This window comes from Sander lucioperca, chromosome 11 (genome assembly GCF_008315115.2).
Source record: "Sander lucioperca isolate FBNREF2018 chromosome 11, SLUC_FBN_1.2, whole genome shotgun sequence".
Lineage (NCBI taxonomy): Eukaryota > Metazoa > Chordata > Actinopteri > Perciformes > Percidae > Sander > Sander lucioperca.
In genome coordinates this window covers 26,312,540-26,339,230 of record NC_050183.1, presented here as the reverse complement: position 1 = coordinate 26,339,230, position 26,691 = coordinate 26,312,540, and the positions used below count along the sequence as shown (strand labels likewise).

The window sequence follows — 26,691 nt, the reverse complement described above, 5'->3', positions numbered from 1 at the left end:
ATTGGGAATTCATTATACACAATTTTATTTACATTGACACATGTATTAGCAACACATCAAATTTACACAGTAACAACTAAAGCCTCAGGTTCAATAAATATGTAGCAAAATGCAGGGAGAACTCTTAGGGGAGCAATAAATGAAAAATAATCTCTATTATTCTGAAACATCTCATTCCTGGTTGTAAATTTCACTAATGTCGGTGAATATTGGTGATCAGATATGACCAATGGGAGCAGTTTAGTCTGTTTTGCTGAAGCAGTTACCAAGTGAACTGCCATAACTGATTGAAATGATGAAACAGCCAAAATAACATTAGCCAAAGTGAATCTCTTCCGTTTAAGTTACCATGGTGACAGAGACACAAGCAGCTTTTTTTTTTTTTTTCTCCAGTTGGACCTACTGTTTGAAATCTGCACACATAAGAAAATACAACATAAGAAAATTCTGCATCAATGTACCACATCGTCACTGAGATAAACCTCAAAAGCATCAGCATTACTTTACAATAAACGCACATTCATATTTACAAAAAGACAGAGCAGTAAGACTGTGGGGTTTCAGTAGCCTAAAGGACTTGATGAATCTTTAATAGTGGCACCTCTTGATACTCATATAAGATATATAATTCTTTGAATTCTGCTATCATACAGACATGCACACAAAGACAAGTAGACACACGCAAACACACATGCACACACACGCGCGCGCGCACACACACACACACACACACACACACACACACACACACACACACACACACACACACACACACACACACACACACACAGGTGCTCTTCACAACGACCTCCACCAGTAGGAAGAGGGGAATTATAATGGTCTGGGATGATACAGACTACTGGCTGAGAGGTGCTGAAAGTCCCACTTCTGATGGAGGAAACAGCTGGATACAAAGAAGAGAAGGACTGCTGGGAAACCAGCTACTGGTCAGAGAACAATGAGATGACCCACACACTGAAACAGAGCGCTGTACTACCCAGCGGCAACATCTGAACAGAGAGCCTTGATGACCGACTAGCTTGTCGCCACTCGCAGGGAACATTGCAGAGTCCACTTAATGGCATTTCACATGCACATCACCCTGACTTTAGCTATGATGTATACTGTATATAGCTGCAAAGATGAATCAATTCGTTTTCAACTATTACATTAATCGGCAACTTTTGTGATAATGGATTAATTGGTTTGAGTAATTTTCAAAATTCTCTGATTGCAGCTTCTTAAATGTGATTTTTTTTCTAGTTCCTTCTCTCCTCTGGGACAGTGAAATGATATCTTGATATCTATATGAAAGTGGTGGACAAAACAAACACTTGAGGACGTCATCTTGGGCTTTGGGAATACCGATCAACATTTTTCAACCCTTTCTGACCTTTTATAGACCAAACAACTAATTGATTAATCGAAAAAAATAATCGACAGGTTAATCGATGATGAAAATAATTAGTAAGGTGCAGCCCTAATTCTGTAAAATAGGGAATTACAGCGTTAGCATGGGCAAAACACACACCAATTGCAAAACACAAAGGTTCCCGTTTCCTGGTCCTTCACGAAGTGGAAGAAAAAGCAGAGAAAACACATGTCAGAAATGGCAGTACCTGTCTCCTGCTTGTAAACAAAGACCATACACTGGATGTGACAGTAGAGCAAACCATATAAACCCAAACAGTTATTTACACCTTTACAAGAGAACTTTCCAGCAGTCCAGGTGTCAAAAAGTCAAACTATACACCTGCATCACATGCTTAACAAAGCTAAGACGAATGCCAAGGCTTCTCAGAATGTCTTCTTTGTCAAATGTTTAAATTCCCATCGCATCGTATAGCAATGACTAATATCATTACCTGCAGATATGTACACATATACATTACAGTCAATAAGCACATAAATGAAAAGCTAGCGTACCATGTCTGAACTATATCTCTGAAGACAACTGTGTGTGTGTAATCGTGGGCTGACCCATGCCACGTGGTAACAGATCTAGTAAAGACAGTTCTGTAGTGGTGACATCAACATTAAAAGGGCAGAAATGTATTTCCTTATCGACTTGAAGCACTTACGGACCCTAAGCATGACCGACCATGCTGACTAATAGCTTATATACCACTCTCCATATCTACATTTAAATTGGCCCCAGAAAGTATCTCCTTCGTGACAACGTAGATCGGAACAGTTGGAAATAATACTGACAATAAAAAGAGTAAAAAAAGAAAGAAACGAAAGCTGATTTATGTGGTGTGTGTGTAATGACGTGAAGTTCAAGTGCCTCAAGTGCTTTTCCTCCAAACAATTGCAACCGCCAACCAAAAAAAAAAAAAAAAAATACGCTACATAAATATCCATGACAGAAAAACCACAGAATAGAAAAAAAACTCCAATAGATAGAAAGAAACAAAACAACCTTTTATGAAATAGCCAAAATGTCACACACAAAAAAAGAAGAAAAATAACAAAACCAATAACAGTGTAATAATGTACTTAGTTTTAGCGTTACGTTTGATGTCCCTACACCCTCGCCCAGAGCCTTAAAAGTTTTTGCTATGAGCAGGGGAGCATTAGTCCAACTGTCCTCCCTCTAATCAGTAGGCAATAGTAGAAAAAAACAATGATAAAAGCCATTCCTCCTTTGTTGTTTTTGGTAATAGATGGCAATTACCATTTGTTAGCAACACGTACTGCCGGTACCGGGGAGGTTGGCAGGTGTAGTGGTTGGGTAGTTTGTGGCGGAACATTAGAGGCACTTTCTGAGGCAGCCCAACCGGTTGGGTGGGTCCTTACACCCGTTGGGCTCTGAGGGTTGTCCCCTCGAGGAAGACCTCGTGCTGGAGCAGTAAGGGCTGGGTCGGTCCGCTGTTACTGCTGGCTGAGTTGAGACGGTGAAACGGAGCGCTCTGAGGACTGGGTCCCTCCCTGGCTCTGGGCGTCACAGGAAGCTTGGAGCTAAAGTTCAGATAAATCTGAAGATGTGGAAGACGTGGAAGAGAGAAAAGGGAGAGAAAAGGGAATATCATTCGATATTTTATATTGTTTCAGTTCCGCGATTTCAAACATCTCAGTAACATTTCAGTATTCTCATCATGCAGATCAATAGCGTAGCAAAAAATAAATAGTGAATATTTTGGCACAGGATTACTGTAAGCCCCAGAGCTAAGCACATTTTTCACGTTAAATGCCTTGCGTTGAAAAAACGTCAACTCAGAGCAATGAAGCACCTGAGGGCAGTCAATTTTGTGGTTATAAATAGAACTTTTGGCTTGCTTTAATTTCATTTCATCCACAGACAGAAGGGAAGCAAGAGAGAGAAAGAGAGAGAGAGAGCTGCGTTAACAGCTGTTTCCATGCGTCTCCCTCTGCTGATTTTGAGTGATTATTGTGAATGCTCTGATTAATAAATATAAAATAATAAATGTAACATAAAGCTTTGTATGTGATGACAGTTTTGTTTAGATTTAACAGCTCCTGTAGCACCTAGGCATTGTCCAATGTGCTCCAGGCACTGTGGAGTTTTGACGTTTGCCGTGACTTTTTCTCTCCCACTCACCTGCTGAAACAGCATTGGTGGGCAGGCTCTGTATGATGGCAGATATTGTTTTTTTGAAGAACATAATTTCTAATGTATTTTAAAATGAACAATTATTATAACTGGACTATAATAGCCCAACAAAGAATTCGTTCTGCATCCGATCGTGAGAACAACGGAGGCCGTATTCACCATGTAGCATGATTAAATCTAGTCAAGTCAAACTTTATATGTGTAGCACTAAATACCAACAAACACATGCCCCCAAATTCAGACCAGCTGAGAATTCAATCACATCTGTCCATACTGTGAGAGGTCCCTGACCTTTAGCTGAATCATGTACAAACATTTCGGAGGTGTTTTTAAAAAAAAAAATGTTCCCACGAGAACTGATTTGTCTTACAATCACACACGTAGCTACAAGGCCTAGCTGTGTACATTTACATAAAAAATATATAAGAATAAAAAAATTCAAATAAACTTTTTTTCAGCATTTCAGCTTGAAATAAACCTGGTGTCCATTAGTCTGGGTTCAGCGTTTAGCATAGAGGACAATGCTTTGATTCATGTTGCCTAATATTTATGAACATTTTCTATGGGGGTTTTTTTGTGTGCAGGCTCACAAATTGTGTCAAAGGTATCACGTGAACCACGTCACATCAGCTTTCACCACTTTGGGACACCGGAGTCGCTCCTATTTCATTAACCCTTGTTTTCCTCAGACCAAATTTGACCCATTTTCAATGTTTTTCATATCAGAAATATTGGTTTCTTTCAACCAAATTGCCCAAAAATAATAGTGTAAATGGTTTCAAAACAGTATCCTGACTAAACCTTGACATGTACCAGTCTGTGATCCACTCAACATGCTCTGATCTTAACTATTAGTTGAAATAATTCATAATTTCTGCTTTTTTTAACTCAAAAATTAAGTATATTGTCATATCCATTAGGTTCATTGACCATTAATTAAAAGAAACGTTGAAAAAAGTGACAAAAACTTTTAAAAAGCATCAAAAGCATAGAAAAAAGTGACAAAAACGTCGAAAAAACAACAAACAAAAAAAAGTTCATTTTCAGTTTTGACCCAGAAGGACAACAAGTTCATGGTCGGCGGGAAGACAACACAAGGGTTAACTCATAATCCTTCTGAACCCCCTGTGAAGTCTTCTCGGTTCATTATTTTTAAGGAATGGAATGTTGAAATATTTATAGTGAGAGTAAAGAAGGTCAAAGGGGTTCAACCTACATGTTTAGTGGCATCTGATAGCTGTTGTTCGATCCTTTCCACGACCTTCCTGAAGGGGGGTCTGTTGAAGGGGTCAGCATCCCAGCAGGACCTCATAATCTGATACCTGCACAGCAGCATAGAAACACACAAACACTTTTATTTCTCTGCAGTTACTACATCCGCTTTCTTTTTTGTTTGTATTTTGTTTTCTGTCCCCAGTTCCATCTAAGAGTTTTAGTTATGCTTGTGGAAAGCCAAATACAACAGGATGAGAGCCGACTGCTATTCAAATCCCCCACATTGCATTCCTTTATAGTCTCACCACCTCCATCTACCATTTCACACCATCTCCCCTATGATTCCTTTAAAGCACACATTTCACTTGGACACCTTTAACTCATATTTCATTGCAACAACAACTCACATTTCACTGGGTGCAAACTCTGGAGCATCCATTCTGTATCCTTCTTTTATCAGTTTGTAGAACTTGGCGTCCACTGGCATACCCGGATAAGGACTGTTTCCTACGTTCAGTGGGGAGATTCAGTTACATTGTGCGCCTCCGAAAACACACAGACAGCCAGACAAACAAACACACACAACGGATGGATAGACTTACCTAGTGAGAAGATTTCCCAAAGCAAGATGCCATAGGACCAGACGTCACTCTCAAATGTATACACACACTCAAAGATACTTTCTGGAGACATCCATTTCACTGGCAGACGAGCCTAAACAAAAAAAGAACACTCTATGAGTAGATGGAAAGTTGAACTCATTCATTGAAACCTTTCCCCAGTTTTTTCTTTTTTTCTTTACCGTGGTTCATTATTGTGAGTGAGGACTGCAAAATGAACAGAATGTACCAAATACCAGGTATGCACGCAGTGTTCGCCTGAGGATCTAAAATATTGAAAAATGCAAAGACAGCTGCAGGTACATATACCTTTATACCTCTGCATTGGGTTTTAAATCCATTACAAAGTCTGTGTGTGAAGTCTAACTACAAGCTAGTTTAAAGACAATGTAGCGTCACAAGCTGTGCTGCCAACAATAACAGTTATATAAGGCCAAACGATATATTCAACTTAAAAGTGCTATATAAAAATACATGCCCTTATTGTGCAAACTTAAATTAGGTTTAAGCCTGAATATAATTTAAATGGGTTATAAAATAAATCTGCTTTAAAGTTGGGCATTTTAACATGGTGTCTATGGGGATTGACTCCCTTTTGGAGCCAGCCTCAAGTGGCCATTCGAGGAACTGTAGTTTTTGGCACTTCGCATTGGCTTCATTTTTCAGCACCGAAGGTTTCCGCTTGGTCGGAACCATAGACTGTATATATTAATATATACAGTCTATGGTCGGAACCAGCCTGATATACGTGAAATGACCATGATCTCTGCATTTCGTGGTGGTGGCACATCATTTTCATACATTAAGCACTATGGGAAGAAAAAAAAGTCTGCGTAAGAAGGAGGTCGGGGTGTGTGGACCCAGAAAATCGCTGTTTGTGTCTCATGTGAAACCAAAAGTGAACATTGACTTATTTTAACGTACTTAAATAAATTACCTTACGTACCATACTTCATGTACATAGCTGAAGTTACATAAAAAATATATCATTGTCACAGTATCTGATTATGCTAACGTAACTGACGTTGTCAGTCTAGTAAACTGTAGTCCCGCATTGCCAGACCTTCCTCCACAGCGCTGCGGAAGAGGGTCTGGTTAGTCCACACAGCATTCCGGGATGGGAAAAAAAGGTGCTCTGATTTATTGGCAATTCTTTAAACCAATCACAAACGTCTTGGTGGCTAAGCCCCAGATGCAATGACGGTGTCTCTGCAAAATAGCCTTTGGAAGGAACTTGTTTTGGTGGAACGTGTATGTTTAAAAGTTGTTTTAGTCGTGCAACAGAAAACTCAGATTGGAAAGATAGTCTAGCTAGCTGTCTGGATTTACCCTGCAGAGATCTGAGGAGCAGGTAAAGGAACACGCCGACTTATTGGGACTTTAGCTTATTCACTGTATCCCCCAGAGTTAGATAAGTCCATACATACCCTTCTCATCTCCGTGCGTTTCGTAACTCTGTTTGACACACCCACCGCTAGCCTAGCTTAGCACAGATGCTGGAGGTAACTGGCTCCATCTAGCCTACTGTTCCCAATAAGTGACAAAATAACGGCAACATTTTCCTATTTACATGTGATTTGTATAGTCACAGCATGTACAAATAACAACGTCACATGAGACACAGCCATCTTCTAACTGCTTTGCCTTCTGAGAATTAATTCCCAGTGTGCGGTCATGGAAGGCTTGTATCATGTGGACGTGCCAACAGTTTTGTTGTCATTACTTAGAATTCCTCATAGGGGTGACAGAAACTACACACTATAGCTTTAACCATAGTCCTCATAAATCCACCGGTTTAGAAGGTGACAGACATCTGACCCAAAATGAGGAAGATCCGGCACATCTTCTGGTGGCTGCGGAACACTCCAGTAAATGAATCATCGTCGATATACACTAAGTAAACTGTAACAAGACGAAGTTGGCTTACACTGTAGCTCTGACAAGTAAAGACATGATGGACTAGCAGGGGCCCACCAATCTGTTTTAAACTAGGACACTGAGGCGCAGGGTTTACTTTAAGATAACAATGACACATTGAAGGGGGACTTTTATGATGGATGTATCCTGCATCCATCTCATTTCAAATTCCAAAGTTTCAAATCTTAAGTGCAGACTTACGTTGCCTTTGACGACATAGTTGGAGTCCGTGTTGATGTCTCGGGCCAGGCCAAAATCACAGATCTTCGCTACTCTTCCTTGAGTCAGGAGGATATTTCTGGCAGCCAGGTCTCTGTGGATACACTGAAAAACAAATGCACCACTATCTTTAATATCTAATGATACATGTCATATACATGACCAATCAATTAGGCATGGCTAAAGTGCTTTTTCAAACGCAGTTTGGTACTGAATTTCCACACTTGGATGTGTAACACACAACCACTGACACTGATACATGAGCTTACTGGCCACAGTATCTTGCCTCCACAGCTAATAAATCTTTCAGCAGCATGCTCCAACATGCGTTTTAGATCTGTTTACTAGCTGTGGAAAGTTGATCCATGATCTGTCAGATACTTTGTAGAATTCACATCAGAGGTCATCCAAAAAGCAAGTATGATAGTGTGCTATTTGATGCTCACATTTTTGGCGGCTAAGAACTCCATGCCTTTGGCCACTTGGTGTGAGAAGCTGAGAAGGTCTTCGGTGTCTAGAGACAGACCATCCTCGTCGAACATCTCACTCTCCGCATCTGCTTCGACGTAGGAGTCACCTGAGAGGACACACACGACGGAGATCATTTTACTTTAACTGCCTTTTTGTGTATTTTAAGACTGAGATATTGGATGAATGGCTGCCTGGCTTGCCTTTGCGTAGTGAGCGTCTCTTCTCTGATGATGAGCTGAACGGCAGGTTGCCGGCAGCAGAAGGCCTCATGGACATGTAGCCATTCAAGCTGCCACTGTGAAGAGGAAAGGAGCAGTCTGGTGTCTGCTGAGCACAGCCACACATAGGCACGTTGCTGTCCAAATATCCTCCTCCTACGCACGTTCTGGATAGTAAATACTAGTACTCTAGTGCTTTTCTCTTACACACAATATACCGCTCTTTATACACAATGTCTATGCTATTGTGCCTTGTTTGTTATCTGGTCTGACAGTTAAGCTGTGTGTGTATGTGTGTTGATCTTAACCAACTGTTCTTGCTTCTATGTTGTCGTCTTTTAGCATTAGTATAATCAACTTTTATTGTATAGGGTCAAATCTGTGTGTATTATTGATGGTAATCAAGGTGACCTCTTAGCACCAGTCCAGGGACAGCGGATGTAAAATAATGAATTATTAATTAATTAATTAATTAATTTCTAATTCTAATTCTGGCACATTTTGGTTGTATGTATTATTAGTGTGTAATGCCCCTGATAAATCAACCTGAAATAAAATAAAATAAAATAAAAAGAAGCTGACCCAGCTGCGTCTCTCTGCGGCATGACGTTGCGGTAGTAGCAGTCTTCCTCGAGCTTATAGCAGATGAAGGATTCCCTCTTTCTGCGTAGAAAGTTAAGGAGGTCTCCAAAGCAGCAATACTCTGTGATCACTAGTGTAGGGCCTGCTGAGCAAGAAAACATGCCTCATGATGATGATCTTTCAAGATACATGACATACATAGATTAGCAAGAATCACAACGAAATTTGTCCCCTAAATTGTGTCAACAATCTCTCAAGTTTCCAGTTTCACTCCGCGGTCTTAAATAATACTACACGACAACATGGCTGCCGCACCTCCAACAGTGCAGGCTCCCAGCAGGTTGACAATATTCATGTGGTTTCCCAAGTAACTGAGAACTTTCAGCTCTGACATCAGCGCCTCTTTCTCTGTGGCATGAGCGCTTGCTGTGGAAAAAAAAAAAAAAATGAAATTGGAACATAATCAGTATCAGAATCAAAAGGATTGGGAGTAAACTCAGGTGAAATTGAACTAGGATGACTCATACATAGTACATATACAGTAATGTGCAGGATTAAAACAAAGTGGTTGTTGCTGGAGGCAAATTTAAATTAATTAATTGGCTGTTACAATGTTGAATTGGCAGCTGTGTTCAAGCCACTACATAAAAATGCCCAAATAATTGCTGCCTGTCTCCAAACACCTGCAGGCAATTTATTTAATCATCACTACTTTATACTGTGCAACTTTGAGGACAAAAGACACTCTGCTCATGGACTTTTGTAAAGTCATTTCAAGCACCGAAACAATTTGTACAACATATCATAAGTCAAGGTTTGTTTTCAAAAAGAGATTTTAGGAATTTCAAAAAGCGAACATCAACGTTTCAGCTTTAGCGCCAAATTATCTCTTTACACATTGCTCTAGGAAAACATGTGGGCCTCACTATACAGAAAGCTGAGTTTGTTCTGAACATTTTGATATGAAACACATAGGGATCAGTTATATGCAAATATCTTAAAAAGATAAATTTAAGAAGATATGTGAAATTGCCTTTCAGACCTCAGAGGGTTAAAATAGCCACGCTGTGCTCGTCCCATTTCATTTGCATGTGTTGACAGAACTTACTTTTGAGCATTTTCACAGCCACCGTCATGACTGAATCTGCTTCGGAGAGTCCATATGCAGTGGCTTCCACCACTTTCCCAAATGCACCAGATCCCAGTGTCTTCCCTGAAGACAGGAAGACAGACACAAAACTGTTATTCCCCATCCTGTTTCCCTCCCACAAACTGGCCCCATGCCAGCGTTCCTAGGACAACACCAGTTTTTAGCCCCCGGGCTGTGTACGTAGGCACCAGGACACGCAGGATCCTGTTTAAGGAGGGTTTCTCAAAACAACACCCAGAATATGTCAACAATATTATGTTTGCATTGAGGGAGTTGGATTTCATCTTTAATGAGCTGTAGAACTGGTTGGTGACCACGAACATAGCTGAAACAGACATGGCATCCATATACACAGAAAACAAGAGTGTTTGACAATCCGCATGAAGTAGCCTGAGGCTGGCAGCGGTGATGTCATGAGGTCTGCACTGTTAGGTTTTTATGACTGAGACTATTACACTAATAGTCTCAGACACACACCATCATTTATCTCGACATTATTATGCTCCTACGATGATTTACACCCATGACATGAAAACCAGGATGTACACTTCAGTGTCAGAAATGACTTAAAGATTAATGGAATTAATGAGGCTTAGACACGCCACAGATCATTTTCAATAAAGGAGTACAGGACACTCACCAAAACGCAAGTTGTTTCGAGGGAACTCCCACTGGTGATCGTACGGTAGCTGGGTGGGGTCAATGTACACATAGTTGTTTCCATGGATGCCCTCAATAACTTTCCACTGAATCTGATATTTGGGTTTCTGGCATGAATAAAAACAAAAACATCAATTACTGTAAGATATTTCAACATGCTTTACTCTTTTTCTTGGCTTGCTATGACTCATAATGTGACAGAAGAGTGAGTGTCATGCTGGATAAGTTCAGAACTGTCTTACCTGCATGTACTTGTAGAACAGCATTATAAGGACAAGGCAGAGGATGCATGCTGCTGATACAGAGCCAATTAGCAGAGGGGTGAACAGATCATGGGGAACAGTTCTCTCTGCAGGGAGACAGAAATGATAATGTTAGATGCAAGAGCAGTGGCAATAGAGTCAATCAGTGACTCTTTCAATGGTTTGCCATCTTCACACTCTAAATGACATTGCAAAGGGGCATTAAGGTAAGCCAGAGAAGGCTAAGTCACAGTGAAGCTCACTTTGGTCAAATCACAGAGAACTAATCAAATTATATATGTGAACATACTGTAGTGTTCTACAGCTGTGGCTGTGAGTAATTCTATGTTATCAGTGTTCTGTTCCTCTGTGTCTGGCTGTTTGTGATCCCTTATTGTTTTGCTCCTCTGTACAGTGGGGTGTAATAAGCTCTTTAGAGATAAGAAGCTTTCTCTCCACTTCAAATCTGAGAATGCAGAGTCTGCAGGAACTAATCCGCTGTAAACCTGTCAGTAGTTTCTAAAGCTTTGTGTATTCTCTGCTGCAGCTCACACTGACACCTCCAAGCCTCCCACAGCCCAGAACGCCCAGCACCGCCAGGACTCCCACTGCGCTCCACACTCTCAGCGCCTCCGCCTGGTCTGCTGTTACTCGGTGAAGCATAAAAGTCTTGGGCACACGCTCCCAACGGCCTGTCCTGCCTGGCCACAAACACTGTCCTAACCTCATAATGCTAAACCCCCCCATACCCGTTGTAGCTACAGTTATCCCCCCCGTGTCCGGCATAAACCTGGGTCTCGAGGCTCAGGCAGGGGCAACTTTGCTGTACTTTCAGTTCCTGCACTCGCACCACTTTGAGGGAAATTGTATGGCAGATGGGGAAGCCGTTATAACAGAGCAGATTTGGAGACAAAGTAAACAATGGACTAAAGCTAATTCCTATGTGTAAGTGATAACCTTCTTATCGTGGCCAATCATGTCGGAGGTATCGCTTATGTTTACCTAACAGATTATAAAAGACCAACCTCTAGTTGTGAGAGTACATTTATGGGTTAATCCTTGCCACAATCATGTTTGTAGTAAATACTCTGAGTAGAGGGTTAAATCCCATGCGGGGTTTACAGAACTGCTAAAATATCTTTAGTTTTTTTTTAGTGCACAGGGGAGGGCAGGGAGTCACAGGCTTTTAAACATCCATAAAGGAGTACTCCAGTAAGTTTTAATACAACTAACAGGTGGATCAAGATTTAGCAACCTGAAAAGAGGAGATATTCATGTCTGTATGTCCTCTCTTGTGCTGTTGACTCTGCACTTAATTCTAATCTGAAGGTGAGGACATGCAGAGGATTACATCACATCAGCAACAAAACATGAGACTGACAGGCGCCCCCTTTAAAAGCACATGGCCCCTTGGTTTGTTTACGCGAGCATGCATATACCTGATTTCAACTCACCGCTGATAGAAAAGAGTGTGTAGGCCTGCTCTCCCTCCACCGTAGCCACACATTCCAGAGTACTGAACCGTCCTCTGCTTACGTTCACCCTACTCTCGACCTCCGTCTTCCCAAACAGAGGGCTGAACAGGGTGACGGTGATGACATTGCGCTCCTCCTGGGTGGCATTCACCTGTTGGGAGCACCTGAAGGCAGACGATTATACATTGTTTACAATGCGCTTAAGGGATCACTGAGCTATTCCTCATTCTCTCACGCAGGAATCTCTCCCCTAAGTCTCTGCAAAACACACATTCTTGTTTTCTTTCTGAGTCTTGAAAACACTTTTGTGATATAAAAACTTTGCACAATATGCAGAACCACAGAAAGATGTTCACCAGAAGTCATAATAAAATCGGGAAATTCCTCATGGGTGAAATGTGTAAATAATTACCCAGGGATCCATATTTCACATCACCTCACCATAAAAAAGCAGCTGTTATCTACTTTACGTGCTCTCTGGTCAAAGGCTCATTTAGCTCACATTGATTTCTCTTTCTGTACATTTGACTGTGGTGGAATGTAACTAAGTACATTTACTCAAGTACTGTACTCAAGTGAACATTTTAGATACTTTACATGCCACTTTCTACTTCTACTCCACTACCATTTCAGAGAGAAATATTGTACTCCACTACATTCATCTGACAGTTTTAGTTACTAGTTGCGTTACAAATTAAGATTTTTGCACACAAAACACATATAGTTTATAAAATGCTATGTTTTATTATAAATTAAACTACCCAACAATACATAGGCCTACAAGTTCAGCTGAAACGATTAGACCATTAATCACTTAGATTGACAGAAGTGTTTTGATTGTTTACAGTTTCTAAAATGTGAGGATTTTTTTCAGCATTCAGTACTTTTATTTTTAATACTTTAAGTATATTTTCCTGATGATACTTCCATACTTTTACTTAAGTAACATTTTCAATGCAGGACCTTTACTTCTAACAGTGTATTCTGACAGTGTGGTATTAGTACTTTTACTTAAGTAAAGGCTCTGAATACTTCTTCCACCGAAGACATTTGCGTGCCTGTACGTAATGACTATTAAGTGGATTTGATTATAATTGAAAAATGACAGGATAAAGTTTGGATAATCACTTATGATTCACTGCCTGAGCCGTTTGGGATTGGTGTTGCTATAGTAACCAGGTGCTCTTCCTTCCACACATTTATGTGTGACACGAAATAAGCCGCATCCATTCAGGCACACGTCCCGGGCCCCTACCAATCACAAGTCAACTCTTTCCAATCTCCTGTCACATGAGCGGCAACTTATCACTCAACCAATCACAAGTCAGCCCCGTCAAATCCCACAATCCCACATTCCACCGTGATCATCATTCCTGACTCGATCCAATGTGTCTTTAGTGTGACCTTTCAGACATGTCATATGAGTTTTGTAAACGCCAGTACAGATCTGAAATGGTGGGTGGGTGCTTTGCAAAGAATGGGTTCAGCGATAGAGTCTCACTGAAAAATACATCTTGTATCTACATGCAGGCCGCATTGCCAACGCAAAAGCCATGACATCTGTTAGCAATCAGAAAATAATATAACAATAATTGGATTATTTTAGAGCATTTTGTTCGCTAGATAGCACATGCTGTTTTTGGTTTTGGTTTGGCAGTTTTTCTTTTGTTTAGTCAGCTTCATGACTGCTCTGCCTAATATCAGTGTCCAATCCATGTAATTACATTAGGCTGTAGTTCTAAAGTTCAGTGCACCAATTGCACAATCCCAGAGTATTCTGACTTTGCATTTTGCTTTGATTAGGCTATTTATTTCTTTTACAATTATAAATGAAAGAAAGCACAATATCTACTAGTTTTCTCACTCAAATTCTAAGATTTAAAAGTTTGCTTAAAATTCCCTTGACAATTGAATGGAAACACTGCTACTGATAGAATAAGAAGCTGATTGAGAAATAGGGATTTCATGGCCTTTATAACTCTCACCTGGCATAGGGCTGCTCACAGTAGTACCAGGTGATCTGTGGGGCGGGGAACCCCTCCGCCACACAGCGTACCTGTCCATCCACTGGGCCCTCGCGAGAGACAATCTCAGGTTTACCTAACAAACACAAGTTAATGTCACAATACGTCAGGTCAGATTTAAATAACAAGCTGTAGAGAGTTTCTTTTATTTTTATTTTACTGTGTTGAACCTTAGTGAGTCATGAATAGGGTTGCAAAGGGGCGGAAATTTTCCGGTAAATTTCCGGAAGCTTTCCGGAAACTTTCCATGGAATGTTAAGCTGGGGAATTTTGGAAACATTCCAATTTGGAAACTTTCATGAGAATTAACTGGAAATGTTGGGTAATTCATACAAACTCCATCTTATACAAACATAAATATAAACATTTTGTTTTGTAATAAGCAGACAGGCATATACATTGAATACAAATGTTGAGTTATTTGTCAGTAGAACTTTAATATTTTTTCATTGAACAACAAAAAAACATGAACGTTGAATAAAATAAACATATTCCCTATGCCCCCTCCCTCTCCCCAAAAGTTCCATTCAAGCAAATGTTGAGTTATCCTCAATAGCCCTGCAATAGGCTAAGTAGTAGCCCAAACCACTGACTTTAGCTTAACATATGAAGGTAGCTAGCATGCTGCCTTTGATTTACTATAGTTATGGTTATATGCGTTCTAAGCTAACCATCAGCGCTGTCTATTGTGGGCTATACAAATAACACACATAGGTTAAAAGCAATGGGGTAATTTAGTTTAAAAACTAAATGTTGGCAAGTATGTAGGAGCCTATGCTGATTACTGTGTGCATGTCATTGATGAATATAGGGAGGACATTGTTGCATTAAATCAGGTTGTTTTAACCAAGATTATGCTGCAAGATGGGGTTTTTTCAACTACATTTGAGTTCCCTGTTATAGACTAACAGTATTATAACAAGCAATATTAAAAATATCCAGTTTATTCCCATTAATTCCCGTTTAATCCCGTTAATTCCCATATATTCACGTTAATTCCCATATATTCACGTTAATTCCCATGGAAAGTTTCCAACTTTGAAAATTCATAGTGTGAATAATACATAGTGAGGTGAGGTAGAGAACAAGGCCGTCTCATTTCACACATGGAAAAAAGGTCAATGAAACCTTTTCCCGCATGTCACCTCCTGAAGATTAATGCAGCGTGGAGCAACGTGACTCATTATGTGGCTTTAGGGAACAAAAAACCTTTAAAAAAAAACCTCTTTGACACAACTTACTGATCACAAAGATGGTGAACGTGTGGTTTACTGAAGCGTCACCATTGGAGGCCTGAAAGGTGTAAACTCCGCTCTCTGACATTTTCAGTCGCACCAGCCTCAGCTCACTGCTGTACCTAATCATAAAAGAATTACATTTTGAGCATTCATGTATTCATCATTGTTTAAGAATTATCAGTAAAAATGGTTTTGAATGCATTAACAGAAAATGCCAAAGCTGCCAGAGAAAGAACTCTAAATGTTTTCCGATATTTGCAGTCTTATGTTAAGGCTTTGCAGTTTTCAAGTAGTCTCGAGGCTACTTTAGAAATCTCTTTTTCCCACAGTTGACATGGACTTATTGATTATTGTGTTCCCTCGTGTCCCTTTTGCTTAAAGGGGCCACATCCAATTAAGGCTTAAAGGTCATGTCCTATTCTTCACATGTTCTACAAATGTTTGGAACAAACACCATGAAGTGCGAGCTAAAATGCATTACGCTGAACATGCTGCCTTGGGTAGTATTATGTAATACTTCTATATGCAGCACAGGGGTAATACTGCAGATATTTCATGGTTTCTTTTCCTCTGAAAGCCATTTATATTCTCACAGTTCCTGTTTCGCTAAAAACCCTGGAGCATTTTTCTTTAGAATGAAAGCTGTATTTCTCAGGAAGCGGTGACAAGTGCAGCTGTTACACTAGTACCTCCACAAAATCTGCAGGCAAACCAAAGGTGTGAAATTCCACTGAATGAGGGTAATGAACATTTTCATCTATGTGTTAAAACTAGGATACTTAAGGCCCGGACACACCAACCCGACAAACGGCCGTTGGACAGTCTGGCGAGGTCAGTGACTCGAGTCTGTTCGGTGTGTTCCGTGCCGTCGTCCTTCATTTTGGCCGATTTGACATGTATAATCGGCGGGGTGGGCACTGCCGGCAGTCGGACTCAAATGACCCATCTGATTGGTAGAGTGCTAACCCGGAAACGGGGAGCGAAATGAGCGTGACTAGAGTCTCTCAAAATCTGACGAAAATCTTTTAAACTGACCTTTGTCGATCTGAAATGAAGACAGATTCAGCAACTGCACGGCCTATTTCTCGCTTAAAATGTTTTCAGAATCACGTTTCGGTGAACTATTTTAGTACAATATGAGATTGTATTCTGAACAAGCCGCCATGACAGTCTGTCTTTGAATTTCCGGAGAAACCAGACCCACGTGACGCGTCCGTCCAATCAGCTGCCGGTTTTCGTTTTTGGGCGACAATACAGATTAGCGCCGCCTGCTGTTATGGAGACGTATTACGTCTCGTCACTTTGGTGTGTTCTGAGGCACTATTTTGACCAATTTGGGGAGACCGATCAGCCCAACTGCCTTTTCTGCCGACGTTTGGCCGTCGGCTCTGTGTGTCTGGGCCTTTAAAGCAAGTGTGTTTGTGTGCAGTCTCACCTGTATTCATGGCTGTGTGTGGTGATGACATGGTCGCTTGTGTTCCTGAGCTCGCGGCCCATGAAGCTCCAGGAGAAAGTGTGAGGCTTTGGATAAGCCTCCATGTCAACATTTAGGGGCAAACTCTCACCTGAACGGACCTGGATGGTTTCGTTGATTGTGGGTGTTAAGTTAATGAATCCCTTTTCTGAAAAATAAGGACATGAGATATTGTTACAAGGATTTGCAGAGGTAACATATTGCCTATATTTATTGGAGTCAAAATGATTTACGCGGTGTTGGTCCGGAGACTTACAGGCAAGTCACAAAGTAACCCAACACACACATTTGAAGATCTCACAGTCCAAATACTGGATAATTCCACATATGTACATAAAAAGCAAAAGTTTCACTTTTGGGAAATACAATTATCTGCCAAGTAAGATGAGAAGATCCTCTCTTCTCTCATACCTGGCTGTTAAATAGAAGGCTACACACACACTTGCAATTACCACTTATCGCCATTTGTGCCGCCAAAGAGAAAGAAACAGAGATCTTCGAGATTGTAAATTTAAAGTTGCTGTCGGAATTTTTTTATTTTATATTAAGAAATATTATAATATAATATTAAGAACAATGAATTTATGCTGCATTTTTTTTTATTGGCCGGTTAAAGTTTCTTCTTTTTTTCACGACTTAAAAAGTGACCAACAGCAGCTTTAACTGAAAGCAATTCTCTCTTCTTGGTATTGGAGTCTTGGTATACTCACCATAAACATCTAGCCACACTGACTGCGAGCTGGTCCCTCGTTCATTCTGTGCTTCACATTGGTACCTCCCAGCGTCTTGATGTCCGACCGCCGCGTTGTGCAACGTGGCGCTGCGCACGTGGGTGAAGTCCTCCGTCAGGATACGAGAAGCACCGTCAACCTTTGCTGGTTGCTGTGGATACCAGACGGCACCCTGTCAACGCCCAGAGATCTCTAGAGATTAACCCCATCTACCCATGCCAAGCACACAAACAGACGCAGACACACAACCGCCTGCATGCCATTACACACACACACACACACACACACACACACACACACGCACACGCACACACACACACACACACACACACACACACACACACACACTGTCGCTCACACCCATACGCACAGTAGTCCACATGGTACACACACACACACACACACACACACACAGTCGATCACACGCATACACACAGTACTCCACATGGAACACACACAGCCAAGATCCTGAAGCCTAGACAGCTGAACTTTGACCCCTTTCACTCTTGTTTATGAGAAGAAACAACCAGTGATACCAGGTACTGTACACAGGGACAAAACCCCTCAGTAAAAGGAAACCAATAAGACACAAAACAATAATTCAATTTGTAATGTTTTTGTGGATTAGAACGCCACTTTTTTTCATGATTGTCGCTCCAGTTTTTGGTTTTGTTTGGGACACATAAAGGCCAGCTGTTGAGACAGCTTAACTTTGACCAGATTTCAGACAATAATCAATGCAGCTGGGAGGTAGTTATGATTAAGTGTCATTTCCTAAATTCACATAAAAGGTTTTTTATGAAGTATAGTTTACAGTGGATTCAGAAAATGACACTGGTGGTGGGTATAAGTCAAATCTGATCAAAGCCCGTTTAAATCCTACAAGGCAACCATCAACACTCAATTTGCAGTATTTTCTAGTCTAATCTTCCACCAACGGCACTAGTACAGAGCAATGAAAAGGCAGAAGGGTCTCACCGAGCCAGGCGGGGTGACCCATTTTAGCGTGATTTCTCCGTTGACATTAGAGGTGTTGCAGGTTAGGGAGAGACTCTCATCCCGGGTGAGAATCACTCTTTTGGTTGCCATCTCAATCACAGGAGGAGCAACGGGGACTGAAAGGAAACCAAAAACAAATAGGACTGAATTTTCAACCTGTGCTTTTGACGCAACAATGCACATCTGTGCATATACGTGCATTTACACCACTTTACCTGGTCTTACTGTCAGGTAGTAGTCGTGTGATCGGACGTACTCTTCCCTGAGTCTTCCTGTGCACACATAGCAACCTTCGTAGGCCTTTTGTGTGTTGTGGATGAGGATGCCTTGCTCTAGGCTCGCAGTAAACTGGAGACCAGAGGCCAGAGCTCTACTGGAACATGTTTCCAAGCGCAGGTTGTCCAGACTTGGATCAGTTGCCAGGCAGGAGATGGAAGCATTGTCTCCCACTCGAGTGAGAATGTTGAACACCATTGATTTTCTGAAGGGATTGTCTGGATCTGCCAAAAAATGGAGGCGTTAGAGGTGTAAGTGGGGCTGCACACTGAGTTGTTGAAGCTTTAGTTTGCGACAGCCATAATATACAGTAACAGTGCTAACATCCATTTTCCCACCATTATTTTTTGTTAATTTGACTTCTTGCCATATGTTTATTAGGAATTACTCTCTTTTTCATAACAGACAGTGATGGGCCCTGTGATTGGCTGGCTGCTGTGCTGTTAAATAGAACACATAATGGCGAGTATATTTGTGGGCACGCTGAACTCTGGTCTGAATGAAAACGTGGGTCTCGGTTTGCTTCCAAGTGTACTAGAGTTTCGGAAAGCGATTTGACCCAAATATAGGTATATAAGTGAACCCAAAAACTGTGCATTGTGGGTTAAAGGTGAGTGGAAACTTTGATTGCGCACTGGAAATCAACATTAAGTCAGATAGTAGCAGGCATAAAAAAAATGTCTTGGGGACAGACGTGGTCAAATGAAGAGGTGCAAGCTTTCACTGAAATATGGTCAGACGATTGCATAACACAGTTGCTTGTGGAAGTTCAAATTCTTGTCAGCTGCTTGATTGTTTGGCTTCTTCTAAAATATTTGATTGATAAAAACATCAAAGCCAAACTGGAAAACCCAAGACAGCATACATTTGGTATTGCTCTATTATTTCTGAGACCGGGAAGTGTTGGCGAGTTTCGCTCGGATATTCTGTCCACGAGCAACCGATGTCGACTGTGTGACATGTGTTTACAATGTTTGGTGTGCTTGACAAAGTGCAGTGTGAACGCTAACACAGCCAAATGAAAAATGCAACAATGTTGTAACAGAGTCTACTGAACTATAGGTGTAAAAAGTGCCCTATGAGCGTTTTTTGTGAAGCAGTCGCAAGAAACCCAATGTATCTGTCACCATGCTTAGCACTGACCGCAATCTTTTATCAAAATGTGTCCACAGAAGAAAACAGTGATTTTTGACAGCAGATCACAACAACGCGGATTTGTATAAAACAACACAAGTTTGGTTAGCTGCCCTGTTAACAGATACACCAGCTGCTCTTCTGTTGTATTTCTGACTTATTCTGGTACTTATTAAATAAACCACAGGTGTCGCCAAATCGACCGGAACAGAAATCGCAGGGATTACAACTTTAAATCTTATTATTCAACTGGTTTATTTTTCAAATTTGTGGAATTAACAGGCACAAAGACCTGCTATGCCAAATCAATGACTCTGCTGTAGTTGTCCATGTTAATCTAATCCAAATCTTAAAAAAAAATGCTACATCTGAGCCTCTCATCTAAGAACTTCTGGGTGCTTCAGCGGTAGATGTGTGGATTGTGGAGTGAATGATCAGCACATGATATAGGCCTGCAGTGATGGCAGTGTGCCAAGGGGATGTGGAGTCACATCGAGAAGAAAATACAGTAAAACTCAGTCATGCACTTGATAAACAGTTACAGTATCTACTATACCTGTCCGGGGCAAAGTAACAAACACCTTTCTCTGCGAGCCCACCCACACACACTGCTCCCTTCCTCTGTCTCCACCGCTCTAGATTTCACTTCTCGTTCTCCTCTCTCTTACACAAAAACACCATGTAATCTCAAACACATGCAAACACAAGTATACTAGGGGTGTGACAATTTTTAAAATGGATTCTTTTCCCTGGAATCGATATTTTTTATTTATTTGGTTACCAATGATTCACCTAAATATTTTCTGTTTATACTGTACTGCCGACGGCAGACTACATCATATCTGTTTCCAGCAAAACAGAGCGAAAGCAGAATATGCCGAAAATCCATGTTATGTACAGATGAAATAAATGTCAGACTGACTGACTGACATGTGACGAGCATTATTTTTTAGAAAACAATTCGTTTTTTTAGAAATGCCTCATGATATATTGTCTCTAGAAGAGTGTTATTAAACTTTTGTTTTTGTTAAAGAAGGAAAAAAAATCGCAATACTCAATACTATCGAATCGCAATACTTCTAGAATCGCAGTAAATGAAAATCGCAATACAAATTGAATTGGCACCCATGTATCGTGAAAGAATTGAATCGGGACAAAAGCTTATCATCCCAGCCCTAGTAAGGACACTCAAACATTTACAGTTCTATCCAGCTACCTTTCACATAGACGTAGATGGAGATCTGCTCCTTGGAGCTCTCCTCCAGGCAGATGTAGCGGCCCATGTGGACGGGTTGAGCCCTGGGGATGTGCAGTGAGGACATCCCAGCGCTCTTTTTCTCTCCCCGCACCTTCGGCCGGTCCTCCCGCTGCCACTGCATCTCCTTCTCACCCTGGCAAAACAGCTCGAAGGGTGCGTTGAGTGGGACGACAAGGTGGGGGCCGACGGGGGTGATAGTGGGCTTGGTGTTGCCTATAAAGAGATAGAGAGGGAAATCAACTGCATGTCAAACATACTAAAATCATGGTGAGCCAATTTGTGTTACCGATATGTTACAAAGCAGTCCCATTTTACCACACTCTGGAGGAAAACATCACACATGATCATGGCCACATTGCTTTTCTCTATGTTCACTCAGGTAGAGAGATAGTTAAGAGTTTTTATAATTTGAAAATAGATTGGTCGGTCGATTTTATCAGACAATATTGGCTTATCATAGATATATCTGTATCTATCAGTATGTTGTGCGCCCATGTAAAAACTTTTTAAAGTACATATAATGCAGAAAACGATGCTTGGGGGATTTAGAAATGTTGTCATTACGTAGCAATTGACTGATACTGAACACAGTACTGATGTTTATTTAGGGATTCTTTTCTTTTTCTTTATTTTCTCAGTGTTCATTTCTAGAATTGGTTGACAATGTATAATAATGTTAAATATTATAGTGCATAGTTTCTGTCGCTCCCATGACGAATTCTAAGTAATGACAACAAAACTCCTTGCACCACCCTCATCCCTCCTCCACACAGTTGCTAGTAGCCAAGGAGGACACGTAGGATTAAAAAAACATGACGGACTCTTCAGAAGAGGTCATTATCTTCACTCGAATTTCTGCGAGCGAAAATCACCTAACACCACAATCTTCTGATCATAGTCATACTGAGAAATAGCTTTAATAAAGTTCTTTGTCTAAGAAAGCAGCCTTCTGAGTACCTTTCATATCAGTGCCAAATCAGTGCACAATCCACATAGGAAAAGTCTAACTTCATTCCAGCTCAAAAACTCAATATATTGGCCGCCATGTCAGTAATCGGTGAGGTTTTCCACTCTAAAATCGGTATCCGATCGGTCTCAAAAATCCAATATCAGTCAAGCTCCATTTGAAAAACCTGAAAGTTTAGAGTAATGCTACAGAAGGGAAGTCATTTTCTCACCACTGTTGTGTCAACACCTACAGACCCACAAGATCCATGTGCATTTGAACAGCTTAAAGGTATAATCCCTGATCCAAAAGTAATCAACAGGATCGCCCCTCCTCCAAAACACAAGATTTAAATGGACTGTATTTATATAGCGCTTTTCTAGTCTTAACGACTACTCAAAGCGCTTTCACATAGTACAGGAAACATTCACCATTCACACACTGTGGCCGAGGCTGTCGTACAAGGTGCCACCTGCACCTCAGATATACATTCACACTCCGGTGGAGCAATTCAGGATTCAGTGTCTTGCCCAAGGACACTTCGACATGGGACTGCAGGGCCAGGGATTGAACCACCAACTTTCTGATTGGTAGGTGACCGCTCTACCACCTGAGCCACAGCCGCTTTCATTTCCAAACTGATTGGGAGATTTTTGGCGATACACAGGTTAACACTTAACAACAACACCTGTAAATGATATAAATAAAAGGTGTTATGTTAAAGCAGCAATGGTGCCAATCAGATAATGGCTTGTGGCCCCTTAAGCACTGGGATTAGAGCCTCAGGGTGGACACAAGCTGTGAGCAGTTTAATCATAGTTTAGTTGACATAAACAGTCGAAACTATGCAGTATTTCACAAGTAAAGAGCACAAAAAAAATAAAGCTTGAATAATCTTGTGACCCCTCAGATTTATCTTGGGACCTCCTGCGGGGCCGTCCCGACTCAATGTTGGGATTCATTGTGTTTAAGGTGTGTCTACATTAATAATAATTGTAAAAGCAGCAGTAAAAAAACTATGATTATGTTTGATCATTTCAAAAACCCAAACATTCCGATTCTGATATTCTTATAGCTCCAACTTTAACGATGCAGTATGTGACTATACTTTTTTATAAATTTTAGAATATTTGAAAAGTGACAGACTGAGTCTTGACTTTCATCATAATGCAGGTAAAGAGGGTTAGTATGACAGCAGGAACTGAACCATGAGGCTTTTGACATCTGAGCAGATAATCATAAGGCAGAGGAAATTAAGTGATATTATATAACAAGTAAACATTCATGGACCTCAAAAAGTAACTTCTGCCACATGCAAATTTTGCTCTCCCTGTACTGTTGTTTACCAGTCATGGTGAAAGATAAGAAGGAATGTGTAGCATGAGAACAAGAGAAACTGTGGAGTGCTTTCAAAGACAGAGATGTAATCTGCTGCACCAACTGAAAACAGGTGGGGGAAGCGAATGAGTAATGTTGATGTTCCCTGAGAAAACACCACCATTGTGGGGATTTTTCCATTGAAGCCACCTGTGACAAACTGCAGGACTGTGTGACTGCAGCAGGAGTGTGAAACAAGGTGCTGCTGACAAAGATGCTCCCTCCATCCATCCATCCTCCCATCCCTCCTTTGATACAATAAATTAATCAATCTCACATGTGAAATCAATTACACTCCCATTCCCACAGTATTTAGGCATACGATAGCTATATAAAGATCTACCATAAAACGTTAAAAAAGGGTGTGGTGGCGTGTTAACAGAAACGCTTGTAACTGGCTCATCGTGATTTGGTAACAGGTCAGCAAACAGCAATGTATCATTGTTAGTTCTAATTGCTTCTGTGTTTGCAGAGCATCTGTGCGTAAATATTTGGCTGACAACTGTGGAATTTACCGTAAAGGTTTGGTTGTCAACAGGGCAGGGGCGAGATAAAAAAAGAGGATCTACAAGTTCTCCGTATTAATTAATGAATGAATTATTTGAATCATATTTGAATAAGCGCAAGAAACAGGAAAAGTTACTGTAGCTTTTTCTCGCCTGTATAAACTGGCTTACAGGCAAACTTCATGGGGTGACTTATTGCATTACATGACAGCCAAGCTTGCGCACACTGCGTGAAGATTCAAATTCCCTGATGATACCGACATGGCGTGGACATCAACAGCCTCCCACGAGCGCATCGTATACCTTCAAATCAAATGGAAATGGGGGCAGAAAATTCAACATCTGCGAGGACAGATGATGGTTGAAAAAGGATCGCAAAGTTAGACAGCAACACTCTGTGGTTCCCTGCTTGTTTCAGCAACGATGGCTTTGTGTGTGTGTGTGTGTGTGTGTGTGTGTGTGTGTGTGTGTGTGTGTGTGTGTGCAGCTTTACATAAATTTGCGAGCCAACTTTGGGTAAACCCCAAACTCCGTTTCCTGACAAGATACAAACAAAAAAGCGGACTTTGAATAGAGTTGACTGCATAAGAACAGACTAAACAACATTTCAATAAAACCCTCGAATAAAAACAACAGAGCGTGATTATAAAAAAAAGGCAGAGAAAATACAATTAGGTGTTTATGGACCTTAACCTCTGCAGCTACACTCTGAAGACAATGCCAGGCCATAATAGCTGTAATGTGTTTTCAAAAGCAACAAACCAAAATGTCCTAAAGCACTCTGTAAAACGTGACAATATTTATCCAACAAATGAGAAATTACAGCAGAATGCAAACTGGTTCAGGATAAATCAACTGGCAGTTTGCATGTTTCCTAGAAATCAGGAGTTGCCATTATATTTTCCATAACGACGGTTATGGGCGAAGAGGAAAACCGCATAAGCATGTCGCGTCCATCGAGCACAATAGTCTATTTGCATCGCGCTCTGATTAATATCAGCAGTTTACTTTACCTCCACTGTTTGATTACTTTTTTGTTGTTAATGTCGCTCTGTTCTCGGACTAAAACATGAATTATTAAAGTAGCGCGCTGGCATCCAGATCATCAGCCAAAGTATCTACTTTCCTCATCAGGTTTCAGTGACTTCGCGTTTGTCTTATCAGCAGCCTTCAGATCTCATTGCACCACTTCCCAGAACAAAGACAAGTGTAGAGAAATGCATCATGAAGGCGACCCGGAGCACGTGGAGCAATTCAATTCACAATAATGTAGAGTCCCTTTTACCTTATGTAATTAAAGGAGCTAAACACCTGAAGTCATTCAGAGATGCTCGACCCTGCGTTGTCCAAACAGCAACAAGTTGCCTGCGTGCGTAAACTGGCGCATCAAGCGCAAATATGCTCAGTCTTACCTGGATGGAAGGTTAACTGCAAAAACACAGTCAGCAGTATCCAGTGGTATTCCATAGTTATCATTCCATGGGTCTAGCTGTGAAGGTGAGCCAGTGCCTCTCCGGTTAAGGTGTCTCTAGTCTACTACGAGCGCGTCGGAGTTGTGGGAAGTTGAATGCGGGCTGTGATAGAGGCGCACTGAACACGTATAGTTAAAGGCACAGATGCTCTGTAGTATACAGCTCGCAACAGCAGCAGCCGTCGCCTATCTGCACATGCCGTTCTCTTGGAGCGCGCCTGAGGGGGACGATAGCCTATAGGCCGGCCAGGTATCTGTGTGGCGTCAACATGTTTATCGGAGCCAGTGGTGGAGCCTACGCACGCTACACACACAAAGAGGGAGGTGTTTGTGACCTGTTGTGTGCTTCCCGAGAAAACATAGACCGAGCAGAGGCAGGCTGACAGATCAAGACAATGATACATCCAAGAAGATAAAACTGTTATGCGAACTATGTGAACTAGGAGGAGTTGAGAATGAATCCCATTTTCTTTTGTAGGCCATTGTCCGTATTATGATGAGTTAAAGACATCCATCTTGAATGAAATGCCTGTTTTTTGTGATGACGACAAATGGAGCGTGGTTGTTTAAATATGAAGTGTATAAGTTGGCAAACTCTGTCTCTAAAGCATGGGAAAAACGTCAAGAAGGTTTATTTGTTATGTCATTTATGTTGCTACTCTGGTATCTTATTTTCTTTTTTCCCTTGTTTATCTTCTATTGGCTTGTACTGTATTTTTACAAATGTTTATCATGTGAAGCACTTTGTGACTTTGTCTGTAAAAGGTGCTATATCAAATAAACGTATTATTATTATTATTATTATTATTATTATTATTATTATTATTATTATTATTATTATTATTATCTGGTCCTTTGTTGGAAATAATGGTATCTTGGAAGCCTGTCCCGGCTGGGCATATTTTTTTCAAAAT

At 40.9% G+C, this 26,691-nt stretch overlaps 1 protein-coding gene across 2 annotated transcripts; it reads right to left on the bottom strand.

Annotated features, from left to right (window-relative positions):
* kita (KIT proto-oncogene, receptor tyrosine kinase a) lies at positions 1-26,109 on the bottom strand. Of its 2 annotated transcripts, none has more exons than XM_031311695.2 (21): positions 25,719-26,109; positions 21,436-21,690; positions 19,025-19,309; positions 18,789-18,925; positions 17,790-17,982; positions 17,041-17,227; positions 15,609-15,724; positions 14,329-14,443; positions 12,323-12,507; positions 10,869-10,975; positions 10,607-10,733; positions 9,925-10,029; positions 9,132-9,242; positions 8,817-8,958; positions 8,217-8,311; positions 7,992-8,122; positions 7,528-7,650; positions 5,392-5,503; positions 5,197-5,296; positions 4,791-4,896; positions 1-2,978 (listed from the first exon to the last, which is right to left on the bottom strand). In XM_031311695.2, exons 1-21 carry the CDS (start codon positions 25,780-25,782, stop codon positions 2,796-2,798), a joined length of 2,979 nt encoding a protein of 992 aa, XP_031167555.1. In that variant the 5' UTR covers positions 25,783-26,109; the 3' UTR covers positions 1-2,795. The 2 variants fall into 2 exon arrangements, with proteins under 2 accessions (XP_031167555.1, XP_031167556.1); XM_031311696.2 differs by having other exon boundaries at positions 17,790-17,961; positions 25,719-26,108.
* Positions 26,110-26,691: the final 582 nt, after the last annotated feature.